This window comes from Leopardus geoffroyi, chromosome A1 (assembly GCF_018350155.1).
Source record: "Leopardus geoffroyi isolate Oge1 chromosome A1, O.geoffroyi_Oge1_pat1.0, whole genome shotgun sequence".
Lineage (NCBI taxonomy): Eukaryota > Metazoa > Chordata > Mammalia > Carnivora > Felidae > Leopardus > Leopardus geoffroyi.
In genome coordinates, this window is record NC_059326.1 from 211,650,083 (window position 1) to 211,665,887 (window position 15,805).

At 43.4% G+C, this 15,805-nt stretch overlaps 1 protein-coding gene across 7 annotated transcripts in view; it reads right to left on the reverse strand.

Annotated features, from left to right (window-relative positions):
* Nucleotides 1-15,805, reverse strand: part of TTC23L (tetratricopeptide repeat domain 23 like) — a 67,238-nt gene that overhangs the window by 42,617 nt on the left and 8,816 nt on the right. For 6 of the 7 annotated variants that reach the window (XR_006702193.1, XR_006702211.1, XR_006702212.1 and 3 more), the window contains exon 4: nt 8,228-8,351. The exons of the other annotated variant lie outside the window; for it this stretch is intronic. Coding sequence is in view for 2 of the 6 variants with exons in the window: in XM_045440521.1 (XP_045296477.1) it covers nt 8,228-8,351 (124 nt within the window). In the remaining 4 variants the exon portion in view is untranslated. The remainder of the gene's footprint in view (nt 1-8,227; nt 8,352-15,805) is intronic. 7 annotated transcript variants of the gene reach the window in all.

Consider the following 15,805-nt stretch of genomic DNA (forward strand, 5'->3'; position numbering starts at 1 on the left):
TCTCCCTCTCTCTCTGCCCCTCTCCTGCTCACATTCTCTCTGTCTCTCAAAATAAATAAATAAACATTTTTTTTATTTCAAAAAAAATAAAATAAAATAATAAATTGGCTCCTTAAAGTCAACCCCAAAGGAAAAAGTCACTCCTTTACTGTTCCCAGAATCCATTCTGGTCTCCAAAGTGGGGTGCATGGAGCCCTACAGTTTGCAAGATGCCATAATGATGTAGGGAAAAAAACTAAATGTCTCTGTTTTTAAAATTTTTGTTTTCTATTTTTATGAATATATATTATATAAGATATTAATACTACTGCCATAACTTATCATAAATACACACACATGGAGAGTACTCAAATTTTTTGTAGTGATAAGGGAGCTAATTCTCAAGAGTTTAAGAGATCACTGCTCTAAACAAACATTTTCCAATATTTTCAACTATGAAAGAGCTCGTCTCATGTTAAAAAAAACTCACTTTGTGATATTTTTGTGGCATTTCCTACGTGAGAAAATTCATGATGACAAAAAGTACTATGAATCAGTGTCAATAATAATTTGAAATAGATTTGCATTTTACTGATTTCAAGAACACCCTCTTCGATGTAAAGATAACACTGCATAGATGTATATGTATGAGTCTCATGTCAACCCTCTCTGGAGGAGGCTCACAGAGTGATGATCTTGTTATTGAACTCCAAGCCCCATCTCCCTAGTTCCAATGTCAACTCTGAGAGACCAAGTCATTTTCCTTTACTTGCCCTTCTTCCAAGCCAAGGACACCATCCTTCTCCCTGCACCAACGGTTCGGCAATTACAGAGGGAAAAATCAGACCTGCTCCTGGAGCCTGAGATTCAGAAATTACAGGGGATGTTGATGAATTGGAAATGGGTCCCAGTATTGTCCACCAAACATATCAAAGCATTTTGCTTTAGTTTGGGATGTGATTCCACAACTGATGTCTGTTATTCTGACTCAGGCCAGAGGGAATCTGCTCGGAGACACCCAGTCTTTGGAGTTGCTGCTGTCACCTTTGATCATCATCTATATTTAAGAAGTCAGCCTACAGCCAGACTTCCCAGATACCAATCTTGCCTCAGCCACTTCCTACTATCCCTGTGGCCTTGAACAAGTTACTTTATCTATGCTGCAGTTTATTCACCTATAAAATGGTAATGAAAATACTTTCTACCCTGTAGGGTTCTTGTAAGAATGTAATTAATTCATGAAAATAAATGGTGCCTGGCACATAGCAACGAAATGAATTTGAGAAAATTCCTCCTCCTCCTCCTACTACCAGCGTCCATTCTCTGAAGCCATTTATTAAATGTGCCCTTGCTTTGGACATTTTTCATAGAGCTGCTTACAGAATCCCTGGAAAAGGCTGCATTCTCAAATGCAATCTCATTGCAGGCAGGCATGAGGTTTCCTGCAGGTCAGGTCACCTGGTTTTTATCATTCCCTGTTATCCCTGTATCAGTGTGGGTTGTTTTTTTGTTTTTTTACCAACTAGACAGAGAAGGTAGAGTTCATAACTTACGCTTCTTTTTTCTGTATTTTACGGCACTTGTAATAATAGAGCCCGGGATACCTAGAAGGTCTCAGCAATAACAGGCTAATTTACTGCTTTATTAATAATAAGCAAAATATCAGGAAACCGCTTATCTATGCACTTACATTCTTCTTCCTGAACTCTTGCCAACACTTCCCCACTAGGTGACAAGCACCTTGTTGTTCTGTGCCTGCCCTTTGCTCACCCGCTGAAGCACTAGGCTCCTTAGGCTCATCCCCAGGTCTGCTGGCACTAGGGTCCCACCTCCGGCCCATGCTCTAGCCCACCATACGGCAGCCTTCACATGGTGCCCTGCAAAGGCTCTGTGCTCTCTCGTGTCGACTCCTGAATCCCATTCCATCAATCGCCTCTTCTTTAAAACCTTCAAATGCTCTCACTAAAGGGCTCTTTCCTCACTCTACAATCTTCCTCTTCTAAAATCATCTTCACATGACTTTTTTGGCTCGGCCAGTTACTCTCCACTTTTCTCTTGTTCCTTTCAGTATGCAGGGCCCAGGCCCCCATGCAGTCCCTTCGTGCCTGGGATCTGGCTTTTGCTCCAACCACTCTGCTGGCACTTTTCTCCTGAGGCCCCCAAAGACCTCCTACTAAATAAATCCAGTCACAGTTTCTCAGACACTCTTAGCTGCTTGGCTTCTCCTCTTGGCCCCTAGGACACTGCACCAACCCAGTTCTCCTTTCTAAACCTTCTCTAATTGCTTCCTTGCTAATAACTCTTGCTGATCACTAATAACTTGCTAATAACTCTTTGCTCCCTTCTCCAAGGGTCTGTCTTTCAGTGTCTTCCTTTTCTTCTCTTTCCCTCTTGGAAGTCTGAGCAATTCCTAGCACTTCCACCTTGGCCTCCAAGCTTACGACTTTCCACGTCCCATCCCAGGTCTGCCCTCAAACACTCCTCCATGCTTGCGACTCTCCTCCTGTCCTCCCAAGTTCTAGTCCCAAATTTCCAGCACCAGGTAAAAATGTGCTAGTGGATTTCTAAAAAAATTTTTTTTAATGTTTATTTATTTTTGAAAGAGAGAGAGACAGAACGTGAGTGTGGGAGGGGCAGAGAGAGAGAGGGAGACACAGAATCTGAAGCAGGCTCCGGGCTCTGAGCTGTCAGCACAGAGCCCGATGCGGGGCTCAAACTCACAGACCACGAGATCATGACCTGAGCCAAAGTCAGCCGCCCAACCAACTGAGCCACCAAGGCGCCCCAAAAACATGCTAGTGGATTTCTCTACTGCAATTCAGAATCACCAAAACCTGGATACACCACTCCTCTCCCCAGTGCGCTCCTGTCCCTGACCTACTTCCCTCTGTAAATGGCACCTGCCGGGGCTGGACCTTCATGGTCATCTTTGGGCCTCAATTCTCCTCAACCCCTAATCGAACATCACATCCTGCCAATTCTTCCTTCACAGCCTTTTTTTAAAAGGCTATATTTGAGGGGGCACCTGGGTGGCTCAGTCGGTTAAGTACCCGACTGTTGGTTTCGGCTCAGGTCACAGTCTCACGGTTCATGAGTTCGAGCCCCATATCAGGCTCCGCACTGACAGCATGGAGCCTGCTTGAGATTCTCTCTCTCTCCCTCTCTCTCTGCTCCTCTCTCTCTCAAAATAAATAAACTTAAAAAAAAAAAAGCTTAACGGTTATATTTGAATAGATAATACATTTCCACAGTTCAAAAGTTAAAATTGTATGAGAAGGTCAATGTTGAGGGGTCTCACTTCTAATCTTCCCTTTCACTGCAATCCCCCACTAGGTAATTTGTTTTTGCTTCTGTCTTGTGTATCCTTCAGTGTTTATGTAAATATAAACACAGATTCTCTCTCTCCCCTTCTTTTTTTCTCACAAAATGAGGCATATTAAACACCATACCATATTGTACATTCTCTTTTGCCTAACGATGCATCAAGGAGCTTTTTTCCTAGTAGTATATGGCACTTCCTCATGCCCTTTTTAAAGCTGCATTTAACCTGCCGTGGGTATTAGTCCTCTAGTGGTGAGGGCACTGTTTTTTTCCAATCTTTTACGATAATAAACAGTGCGGCCAAGCATGATCTTATCCATATGTTATAAGTATGTATTCAAGAAAAAGTCCCAAGAAGATAAAAGATAAATGCATCTGTCCTTCAGAGACTCTTAAATCCTTACCTTCTCATCATCCCACTTGTCACTTCACTAGCACATTATTACTACATACACCTAGATGATTGCATAGCTTACCTTCTGGCATCATTGCTAGATTAACCTTTCTAAAAGCACACTTTGCTTCATTCATCTCCTTGCTGGAAAAATCTCTAGGAGTCCTCCTTGCCTACCAAACAAATCACAAATTCCTTAGCCTATATATAAAACCCACCACAGTCTGCAAACACACCCTCTTTTCCAGGTTCACCCCAACAGCCTGCTCACTGCTTTCAAAGATACACATTGTGCTGTCCTCCAGCCTCCGTTCTTCACCAGAAGGCCACCCCTTCCTTCTGCCCAAGCTCTGCACATTCTTTAAGGGTCTTCCTGAATGACCCCTGCCCTCTGAGTCTACCACTTACCACCTCAGTCAGAAATGATTCCACCCAACTTCCCCAAAGGCCTGTATTTAAATCACTTACGTGGCATTTGACTTCTGGTGCCTTCTGTCATAACTATGTCTGTATGTAGTTCACCTTCCACACGAGGTGGTAAGTTCCTTGGGGCAAAGACTGTGCCTCCTCTACCTTAAATTTCCCAACGTGCTCTTCATGGCATTTCAAATATGTAAGTCTCTCAGTAAATACTCACTGGAAGACTGTTTATTGAGAGAAGTCAGCCCTTGGGCTTGACCCCCCCCCCCCACCGCCCCCCAGTTCTGGAAGAGGCTCACAGGGAAATGAGGCAAGAAGGTCTGAAGGCTGTAAAACACACACGTGCAGTGAAGCATGAACACTCACGGATGCATACATCCCGCCTACACAGAAGGCTGGCTCATAAATTCCGCCCATGTCACAGCAGCTGAGGATTAATGACAACAAAACTAAGTGGAGCTCAGCAAGACTTCATCCCTCTTGAAGGTTTGTGATTTCTCAAAGCTTTGGTTGGTTTATTCCGTGGACCACAGACTTTAAAAAGAGTTAAAGTAAAGAGACTGGGTAAATATTATAACTGAAATAGGAGGTTTTTCTCAAGAAAAGGTCACGATCATAATCTATTCTGGAAAAATTCTAGGCTAAGTTTCAGAAAGTCTGGGTTCAAGGCTGGGCACTGTTAAACTACACAGGCACTTGGTCTAATCAGGAAGTTGTTTTTCCCATCAAGGAAAAATCAACAAAACCTTCCTTTACGGGAAAACTTTTTTCCTCCCTCCAACATACTACCCCAAATGTGGTTCACCATTCGTGTGACAGGAAGAACTGTAAATCGAGGAAAAAAGGATGGTGTTCTCACCATCTTTTGTGATAGGACCGACTCACCTATCTTGACTCAGCCTGGAACCTAACTGGAAAAGTAAAACTCAGAGTCTGTTTGTGACCGTTCATGGAATGGGTTGATTTCAGAAGATGACGACCAACTTCCTTCCACAGACCTACCACCATAACCTCTCCCAACACAGGGAGGGACCTGCGGCCTGGCCCACGTTCAGACAAATGTCCCCTTCAAACACTCGTGGGGCTTCCCCTGCAGTTCGAGCCGCCATCACTTCAAGTCTCAGGTTCAGCAAGTCTCCTAGACAGTCTCACCGAGTCCGGGCTCTCCCAGGGCCCAAGAGTGTCCCTGTCGGTGCCGAAGCAAATGCCAGTGATCTGCCACCTGCCAGCCAAATCCATGGGTCTCTCTTCAGCCCGCATGTCATCTGACCTCCCTCTGCCACCTGACACTGCACTTCGTTTTGAAACCCTTTCTCCGACACGGCCCCTCCTGATTCTTCTATTTCCTTTGCCGACTCTGCTTCCGCGGACCTTCCCGATGCTCTCATCCTCCTATCTTCTCTCCTCTGCCTTCTTTCCCTCTCTTTCTACATCCTTTTGCTGATCAAGCTCATCCGCTCTTATGGCCTCAACTTGCTCCTGTGTGCTAACCCTCCCAAGCCGGCATCTTTCCTGAGCCCGAGCTCCACTCCTCAGCTGCCTACTGACCATCCCACCACGATGTTCCCTGAGTACCTCACGCTGGCTGAGATCCAGCCTGCCTGAAACCAGACTCGGCATCCTCTTCCTCCTTCCCCCATACGCCTACTCTTCCCCTCTAGTTCTCCATTTCAGCTAACCGTCCAGGTCATGCCCTGTGCAACCTCAGCTCTTCCCTCAGCTTCTCGCTCCAAGTAGAATTGCCCACTAAACATCACCACTTCTGAGTCATTTCTTCTGCATTCCAACTGCCGTGGCCAGTGCCTTCATTGACTCCTGTCTGGGCAGGATAAAGGCCTAACTGATCTGCACCTCTACTTTTTCTATCAATCCAACCCATCCTCCAGAGTCTCTAACAGAAGCTTGATTATGTCACCACCTCAGTCAGAAACTTTTTTAAAAATTTATTATTATGTTTATTTATTCTGAAAGAGAGGGGGGGGAGGGGCAGAGAGAGAGGGAGACACAGAATCCAAAGCAAGGCTCCAGGCTCTGAGGTGTCAGCACAGAGCCCGACGCGGGGCTCGAACCCATGAGGGTGAGATCATGACCTGAGTGGAAGTCGGACGCTCAACCGACTGAGCCACCCAGGTGCCCCTCCCTCAGAAACTTTTAGTAATTCCCTGAAGTCCTTGATACGTGGGGCCAACTTAACTTTCCAGTCCTATTACCAGGCATGACCCGTCTGTCCTAAGGTGTCTCCTGTTCTACCCTAACTTCTTGGTCCAGGGGGAAACTACAGTGTTCCGTGCAAGTAGTTTCATAGAGAATAAACACCCTTTCATTCCATCTCCTCAGATCAACACATATGGAGGCCCAACTCTGTGTTCTCTACCACTCCTCTCGAAATCTACTTGGAAAACTTGTACTCCTCTGTCAAAGACAGGACAAATGTCACCTTCTTTCTGCAGCCTTCCCTGATTTCCCTCTCCAGTGGCAGAAGCACTCACCTGCCTCATTTGTTTCTCCAGAACTTTGTTCCCGCCTCTATTATAACTTGTTCCTGCCTATTATAAGATCTCTGTATGCTTATAGAATACCAGTATTCATTTATGTATCCCTGGTGCCTACCACAGTGCCACCAGACTTAGAACAGGAATTCTCTAAGTGTTAAAGTGGCACAAAGCTAAAATGTGACTGTTATCATGAAGGCAACACGTTTATGAGGATGAAATAGAGAAATTCCAAATGAAGAACAGTGTAGCTCTAGAAGAAAATTGCCTTTTGCTGAAGACCTTCCTGGCGTCTCTTAAATCTCACAGACAAGTGGCTGCCGTTCTGCCAGTAAGTGAGGACCCCCTCCTGTCTTTAGCCACGCCGGCCTTCTCTCAGAACACAACAGATGTGTTCTAAGGCCTAAAGGAGCCTGTGACCTCACTGGCCCCAGTGTCAACCACTCATGGGCTTGCCACATCAGTAGTCAATGAATCTAAAGTTTCATGTAAAACATGAGCTAAAAAGGGCCCAAGGAGCCCTAAGAAGGAACACACCTTCTGAGTTTAATAGCATTTATGATAGTGGTTAATAAATTGGATTCCATTTCAACTTTTCCAAAAGCTCTGAGTTTTGATATCCAGGCTCCTTATGGCCCAGGCATATTGCTTCCCTTCCCCTGGAGCGCTCAAATCTCTCAAGACCTTAAGTCACTCACTTACGTAAGCTATGGCCCACCTGAAGACTCAGGTCCAAGGCGTACGTGAAAAAGCCCCGGGCCAGAGGCTCAGTTCCACCCAGTGGTAACATCCACACTGCGCACCAGGCACTGTACATGAGACCAGTCCCTGCTCTCATGGAGCTTCTGTTTCAGGGACAGAGGCATTTAAACAAAGCACATGTGAGTTTGTACAAAGAGATCCATGGTAGAGATGTCCCTGCAGGAGGACGTGGCTGGCCAAGGGGCACAGAGCCCTGAGCTGACTGTGTCCTCAGTTCCAGAGATGTGTTTTGGCCTCAGTCCGTCTGAACAAATATTTCCTGAGCCTCTACTGCAAAATTCCTGCCCTTGTGGATCTTACACTTAGGTTTCAGTTTTAGCAAATGCATTCCTATCTTGTTCCTCTGTACAGAATACCTTCCAGAAGCTTCATTTCTCTAGGATGAGGACTGTCTTTTCCTCAGCAGATCTTCCAGGAACTTGAGGGCTGTCCATGGAATTCAGGTCCCGTTACTGTGTCTGCCACCCTGATGTTGAGCGTACATAATCGCCTGTCCTTCCCCCGTGAACCTGTGGCTGGAACCCGTGATATTGTCCTCTGCCCCCTGTGCCTCAGTGCCCTCATCTGTAAACTACGGATGATAAGCGTATTTCCCTCCAAGGGATATTAGGAGGACTAAATGAGACTAGCTTGGCACATGCTAAGTACTCAGTAAATTAACTATCATCATTATCATCATTATTTCTAAGATCCCTGACACACTGCCTCATCCACGGACTTTCCCACCTCCTGAGGAGGTGTGAGTTGGGGGCAGGAAGGACTCTCCCCCGGTCATCCCCACCCCCACCACGGCTGTGGGTTGGCTTAGTTTGGCTCTCACGAGCTGGCCCACCCAGACCCAGCTGGGGAAACCAAGTACCTCTCAGTGTCAGGTAGCCATAAGCCAGGCTGGCCAGAGCCTGTGCACATTTCCAGTGTTCTTCCCCAAAAATAATCCGAGAAAGGATGACACAGCGAATCAGCTCCTTGTTTGCTTGGATATTCTGCAGACAGCAAATCAGTCAGTATGTTTTTTTGGAAAGAAGGGACAGCTCCAGCCCACTCTCTTCTCATGGGAATGTAGGACTGAATTCACCTGTTGTCTTTGTCTCTTCTCCTCCCTTCCCGTCCCACACCCAATCCAACAGGGCCTGCTGACTGTCCCTTATTCCTAAGTCCTTAAACCAAGCTCTTCTCCTCATTTCTGCCACGAGTACCTGGCTCAAGCCACCCTCACCTTTTACCTGGCTGACCATGACAGCCACCCCTGCTTCCACTCCTGTCCCCCTTCCCCCAGTCTGCTTTTCACATCACAGCCAGAGTGACTTCCTTTAGCCTTTTATTGTGAAAAACGTCAGCCACATACAAAAATAGCATGGAGAATGGCTCACTTCGCTTCATGAGGTGTCTACTCATGGTCAGTCTTGTTTCATATCCATCCTTCTTATCCACCCACCCTATTATTTTGAAGAAAATCAGTATTAAATCATTTCATATCTCACAAGTATCTCCAAAAGACACAGACTTAGACACATAACCAGAAAATCACTCTCACCAAAACATTAACAGTAATTCTGTAATGTTAAATATCTATAATCTCATAAATCTAATAATTACCTCATAAATCTAGTATTTTTTTGATAATTTGCCTGTCTGCACATAGAGATTAGTCTCCTGAGTCTCATTCCTCTGTAGGTTCCATTTTCACCTCTAGTTCTTTTTATTGAAAATTATATGCTGAAGAAATTGGGTCATTTGGATGATAGTGTTTTCCAAACATGTCAATTTTTTGAATGCATTCTTATGGTGTCATTCAACATGTCCCTCCATTCCCTGTCTTGCCTTTATATTGGTAGCTGGATTTAGAAGTTGGGTTAGCTTGGGCGTCTGGGTGGCTCAGCTGGTTGAGCGTACGACTTTGGCTCAGGCCATGATCTCGAAGTCTGGTTTGTGGGTTTGAGCCCCACACTGGGCTCTGTGCTGACAGCTCAAAGCCTGGAGCCTGCTTCAGATTCTGTGTCCCTTGCTCCCTGCCCCTCCCCTACTCATGCTCTGTGTCTCTCTCTCTCTCAAAAATAAACATTAAAAAAATTTTTAAAAAAAGTTGGGTTTACTTTAGCTTTATTATTATTTTTTTTTTAATTTTTTTTTCAACGTTTATTCATTTTTGGGACAGAGAGAGACAGAGCATGAACGGGGAAGGGGCAGAGAGAGAGGGAGACACAGAATCGGAAACAGGCTCCAGGCTCTGAGCCATCAGCCCAGAGCCCGACGCGGGGCTCGAACTCACGGACCGCGAGATCGTGACCTGGCTGAAGTCGGACGCTTAACCGACTGCGCCACCCAGGTGCCCCGGCTTTATTATTTTTTTTAAGCAAAACTATTTCATAGTTCTCATACATTTTTCCATCAGAAGACACCTATGTTTGGTTGGCTTTTTTTCTGATTATTGGCACAACTACACGGATTCACTCATAAAATGTTATAAAATGCCAATATCCAATTCTATCAGTGTTTCTTCATGTGTTAGCTGGATTAATTCTACAGACAACTCTCCCCTCATCTCCTGTTTGGTTACCCAATAGTACAGTTTATAATAGAAGGACAAGATACATAACTTATTCTTTCCCTTTATTTGCTAGCTTTTAAAGTAACGAGTTCAGTCACTAGCATCCTCCACTGGTGACCAAATAGTTTGTTACTATTATTATTATAAGCATGGATTTGAAAACCTATCTGATGCTCCTGAACATGGCAAACTAATTTCTAACTTGGCTTTTGCACCTACTGTTTCCCGCTTGGGACGCTCGAATACGTAATCACTTTCTCATTTCATTTTCATTTTGTTCACTTCAGAGAGGCCTTTCTTGGCATCTTATCTAAAAACAGCCTCTCCACAGAGAACTCCCTTCAGACGGAACCTGAATCAATCTTCTGCACGACATATCATAGTGAAACTGGCAAAATACAAGGATAAAGAGAAAATTCTGAAAGCAGCAAGGGGTAAACGTGCCCTCACATATAAAGGGAGACCTATAAGACTCGTGACTGATCTCTCTTTTGAAACTTGGCAGGCCAGAAAGAATTGGCACGAGATTTTCAGTGTGCTAGACAGAAAAAATATGCAGCCGAGAATCCTTTATCCAGGAAGTCTGTCATTTAGAATAGAAGGAGAGGGGCGCCTGGGTGGCGCAGTCGGTTAAGCGTCCGACTTCGGCCAGGTCACGATCTCGCGGTCCGTGAGTTCGAGCCCCGCGTCGGGCTCTGGGCTGATGGCTCAGAGCCTGGAGCCTGTTTCCGATTCTGTGTCTCCCTCTCTCTCTGCCCCTCCCCCATTCATACTCTGTCTCTCTCTGTCCCAAAAATAAATAAATGTTGAAAAAAAAAATTAAAAAAAAAAAAATAGAATAGAAGGAGAGATAAAGGTCTTCCCAAACAAACAAAAACTGAAGGAATTTGTCACCACTAAACCAGCCCTACAAGAGATCCTAAGGGGGACCCTGTGAGACAAAATACCAGAGACATCACTACAAGCATAAAACATACAGACATCACAATGACTCTAAACCCATATCTTTCTATAATAACACTGAATGTAAATGGATTAAATGCGCCAACCAAAAGACATAGGGTATCAGAATGGATAAAAAAAACAAGACCCATCTATTTGCTGTCTACAAGAGACTCATTTTAGACCTGAGGACACCTTTAGATTGAGAGTGAGGGGATGGAGAACTATTTATCATGCTACTGGAAGCCAAAAGAAAGCTGGAGTAGCCATACTTATATCAGACAAACTAGACTTTAAATTAAAGGCTGTAACAAGAGATGAAGAAGGACATTATATAATAGTTACAGGGTCTATCCATCAGGAAGAGCTAACAATTATAAATGTCTATGCGCCGAATACCGGAGCCCCCAAATATATAAAACAACTACTCATAAACATAAGCAACCTTATTGATAAGAATGTGGTAATTGCAGGGGACTTTAACACCCCACTTACAGAAATGGATAGATCATCTAGACACACGGTCAATAAAGAAACAAGGGCCCTGAATGAGACATTGGATCAGATGGACTTGACAGATATATTTAGAACTCTGCATCCCAAAGCAACAGAATATACTTTCTTCTCGAGTGCACATGGAACATTCTCCAAGATAGATCATATACTGGGTCACAAAACAGCCCTCCATAAGTTTACCAGAATTGAAATTATACCATGCATACTTTCAGACCACAATGCTATGAAGCTTGAAATCAACCACAGAAAAAAGTCTGGAAAACCTCCAAAAGCATGGAGGTTAAAGAGCACCCTACTAACGAATGAGTGGGTCAACCAGGCAATTAGAGAAGAAATAAAAAAATATATGGAAACAAACGAAAATGAAAATACAACAATCCAAACGCTTTGGGACGCAGCGAAGGCAGTCCTGAGAGGAAAATACATTGCAATCCAGGCCTATCTCCAGAAACAAGAAAAATCCCAAATACAAAATCTAACAGCACACCTAAAGGAAATGGAAGCAGAACAGCAAAGGCAGCCTAAACCCAGCAGAAGAAGAGAAATAATAAAGATCAGAGCAGAAATAAACAATATAGAGTCTAAAAAAACTGTAGAGCAGATCAACGAAACCAAGAGTTGGTTTTTTGAAAAAATAAACAAAATTGACAAACCTCTAGCCAGGCTTCTCAAAAAGAAAAGGGAGATGACCCAAATAGATAAAATCATGAATGAAAATGGAATTATTACAACCAATCCCTCAGAGATACAAACAATTATCAGGGAATACTATGAAAAATTATATGCCAACAAATTGGACAACCTGGAAGAAATGGACAAATTCCTGAACACCCACACTCTTCCAAAACTCAACCAGGAGGAAATAGAAAGCTTGAACAGACCCATAACCAGCGAAGAAATTGAATCAGTCATCAAAAATCTCCCAACAAATAAGAGTCCAGGACCAGATGGCTTCCCAGGGGAGTTCTACCAGACGTTTAAAGCAGAGATAATACCTATCCTTCTCAAGCTATTCCAAGAAATAGAAAGGGAAGGAAAACTTCCAGACTCATTCTATGAAGCCAGTATTACTTTGATTCCTAAACCAGATAGAGACCCAGTAAAAAAAGAGAACTACCGGCCAATATCCCTGATGAATACGGATGCAAAAATTCTCAATAAGATACTAGCAAATCGAATTCAACGGCATATAAAAAGAATTATTCACCATGATCAAGTGGGATTCATTCCTGGGATGCAGGGCTGGTTCAACATTCGCAAATCAATCAACGTGATACATCACATTAACAAAAAAAAAGAGAAGAACCATATGATCCTGTCAATCGATGCAGAAAAGGCCTTTGACAAAATCCAGCACCCTTTCTTAATAAAAACCCTTGAGAAAGTCGGGATAGAAGGAACATACTTAAAGATCATAAAAGCCATTTATGAAAAGCCCACAGCTAACATCATCCTCAACGGGGAAAAACTGAGAGCTTTTTCCCTGAGATCAGGAACACGACAGGGATGCCCACTCTCACCGCTGTTGTTTAACATAGTGCTGGAAGTTCTAGCATCAGCAATCAGACAACAAAAGGAAATCAAAGGCATCAAAATTGGCAAAGATGAAGTCAAGCTTTCGCTCTTTGCAGATGACATGATATTATACATGGAAAATCCGATAGACTCCACCAAAAGTCTGCTAGAATTGATACATGAATTCAGCAAAGTTGCAGGATACAAAATCAATGTACAGAAATCAGTTGCATTCTTATACACTAACAATGAAGCAACAGAAAGACAAATAAAGAAACTGATCCCATTCACAATTGCACCAAGAAGCATAAAATACCTAGGAATAAATCTAACCAAAGATGTAAAGGATCTGTATGCTGAAAACTATAGAAAGCTTACGAAGGAAATTGAAGAAGATTTAAAGAAATGGAAAGACATTCCCTGCTCATGGATTGGAAAAATAAATATTGTCAAAATGTCAATACTACCCAAAGCTATCTACACATTCAATGCAATCCCAATCAAAATTGCACCAGCATTCTTCTCGAAACTAGAACAAGCAATCCTAAAATTCATATGGAACCACAAAAGGCCCCGAATAGCCAAAGGAATTTTGAAGAAGAAGACCAAAGCAGGAGGCATCACAATCCCAGACTTTAGCCTCTACTACAAAGCTGTCATCATCAAGACAGCATGGTATTGGCACAAAAACAGACACATAGACCAATGGAATAGAATAGAAACCCCAGAACTAGACCCACAAACGTATGGTCAACTCATCTTTGACAAAGCAGGAAAGAACATCCAATGGAAAAAAGACAGCCTCTTTAACAAATGGTGCTGGGAGAACTGGACAACAACATGCAGAAGGTTGAAACTAGACCACTTTCTCACACCATTCACAAAAATAAACTCAAAATGGATAAAGGACCTGAATGTGAGACAGGAAACCATCAAAACCTTAGAGGAGAAAGCAGGAAAAGACCTCTCTGACCTCAGCCGTAGCAATCTCTTACTCGACACATCCCCAAAGGCAAGGGAATTAAAAGCAAAAGTGAATTACTGGGACCTTATGAAGATAAAAAGCTTCTGCACAGCAAAGGAAACAACCAACAAAACTAAAAGGCAACCAACGGAATGGGAAAAGATATTTGCAAATGACATATCGGACAAAGGGCTAGTATCCAGAATCTATAAAGAGCTCACCAAACTCCACACCCGAAAAACAAATAACCCAGTGAAGAAATGGGCAGAAAACATGAATAGACACTTCTCTAAAGAAGACATCCGGATGGCCAACAGGCACATGAAAAGATGCTCAACGTTGCTCCTCATCAGGGAAATACAAATCAAAACCACACTCAGATATCACCTCACGCCAGTCAGAGTGGCCAAAATGAACAAATCAGGAGACTATAGATGCTGGAGAGGATGTGGAGAAACGGGAACCCTCTTGCACTGTTGGTGGGAATGCAAATTGGTGCAGCCGCTCTGGAAAACAGTGTGGAGGTTCCTCAGAAAATTAAAAATAGACCTACCCTATGACCCAGCAATAGCACTGCTGGGAATTTATCCAAGGGATACAGGAGTACTGATGCATAGGGGCACTTGTACCCCAATGTTCATAGCAGCACTCTCAACAATAGCCAAACTATGGAAAGAGCCTAAATGTCCATCAACTGATGAATGGATAAAGAAATTGTGGTTTATATACACAATGGAATACTACGTGGCAATGAGAAAAAATGAAATATGGCCTTTTGTAGCAACGTGGATGGAACTGGAGAGTGTGATGCTAAGTGAAATAAGCCATACAGAGAGAGACAGATACCATATGGTTTCACTCTTATGTGGACCCTGAGAAACGTAACAGGAACCCGTGGGGGAGGGGGAGGAAAAAAGGAAAAAAAAAAAAAAAGAGGTTAGAGTGGGAGAGAGCCAAAGCATAAGAGACTGTTAAAAACTGAGAACAAACTGAGGGTTGATGGGGGGTGGGAGGGAGGAGAGGGTGGGTGATGGGTATTGAGGAGGGCACCTTTTGGGATGAGCACTGGGTGTTTTATGGAAACCAATTTGGACAATAAATTTCATACATTATAAAAAAAAAAAAAAAAAAAAAAACTGTCAGTTTATGGGATATGTGTATGGGAACCAGACAGGTTTTTCTACACTGACCCATCTTTTATACTCTATTGTCCCTGGTCTATGTAAGTTTTTGCAAGTAATTAGTACAGGGGCCTGTAACAGTGGCATATTGAAAAATATTAAATGTAGATAGTAAATATCAAGTGAAAAATCTTACATGAATATATACATCAAAACGATCTGCAGCTAAGAAATCGCCAGTGCTGGAATGATTGAGTTGACTACCCAGGGCCTTTCCACACTTGCTAAATTGTTCCCTAGCAGAGGAAGGAAATAATAAGGAAATATGCAATAATAAGAAAAATAAGCACCCTCTCTAAAAGGACAATACCTGTCTTCTCATTAATAAGACACATTTCTATTTCTTGTCATTAACTACGTTTTTGGCACAATGCATAATGCTTAAGGGCATTACCTCATTTTATCCTCCCAACACCCCAGTGAAAGTAGTTGTTAATACTTTGATTTAATGGATAAAGGGCTGAATCTCAGAGAGATTAAGTAACGTGCTCCGTTAAAAACTGACAGAGCTGGGGGCGCCTGGGTGGCGCAGTCGGTTAAGCGTCCGACTTCAGCCAGGTCACGATCTCGCGGTCCGTGAGTTCGAGCCCCGCGTCGGGCTCTGGGCTGATGGCTCAGAGCCTGGAGCCTGTTTCCGATTCTGTGTCTCCCTCTCTCTCTGCCCCTCCCCCGTTCATGCTCTGTCTCTCTCTGTCCCAAAAATAAATAAACGTTGAAAAAAAAAATTAAAAAAAAAAAAAAAAAAAAAAAAAAACTGACAGAGCTGGACCT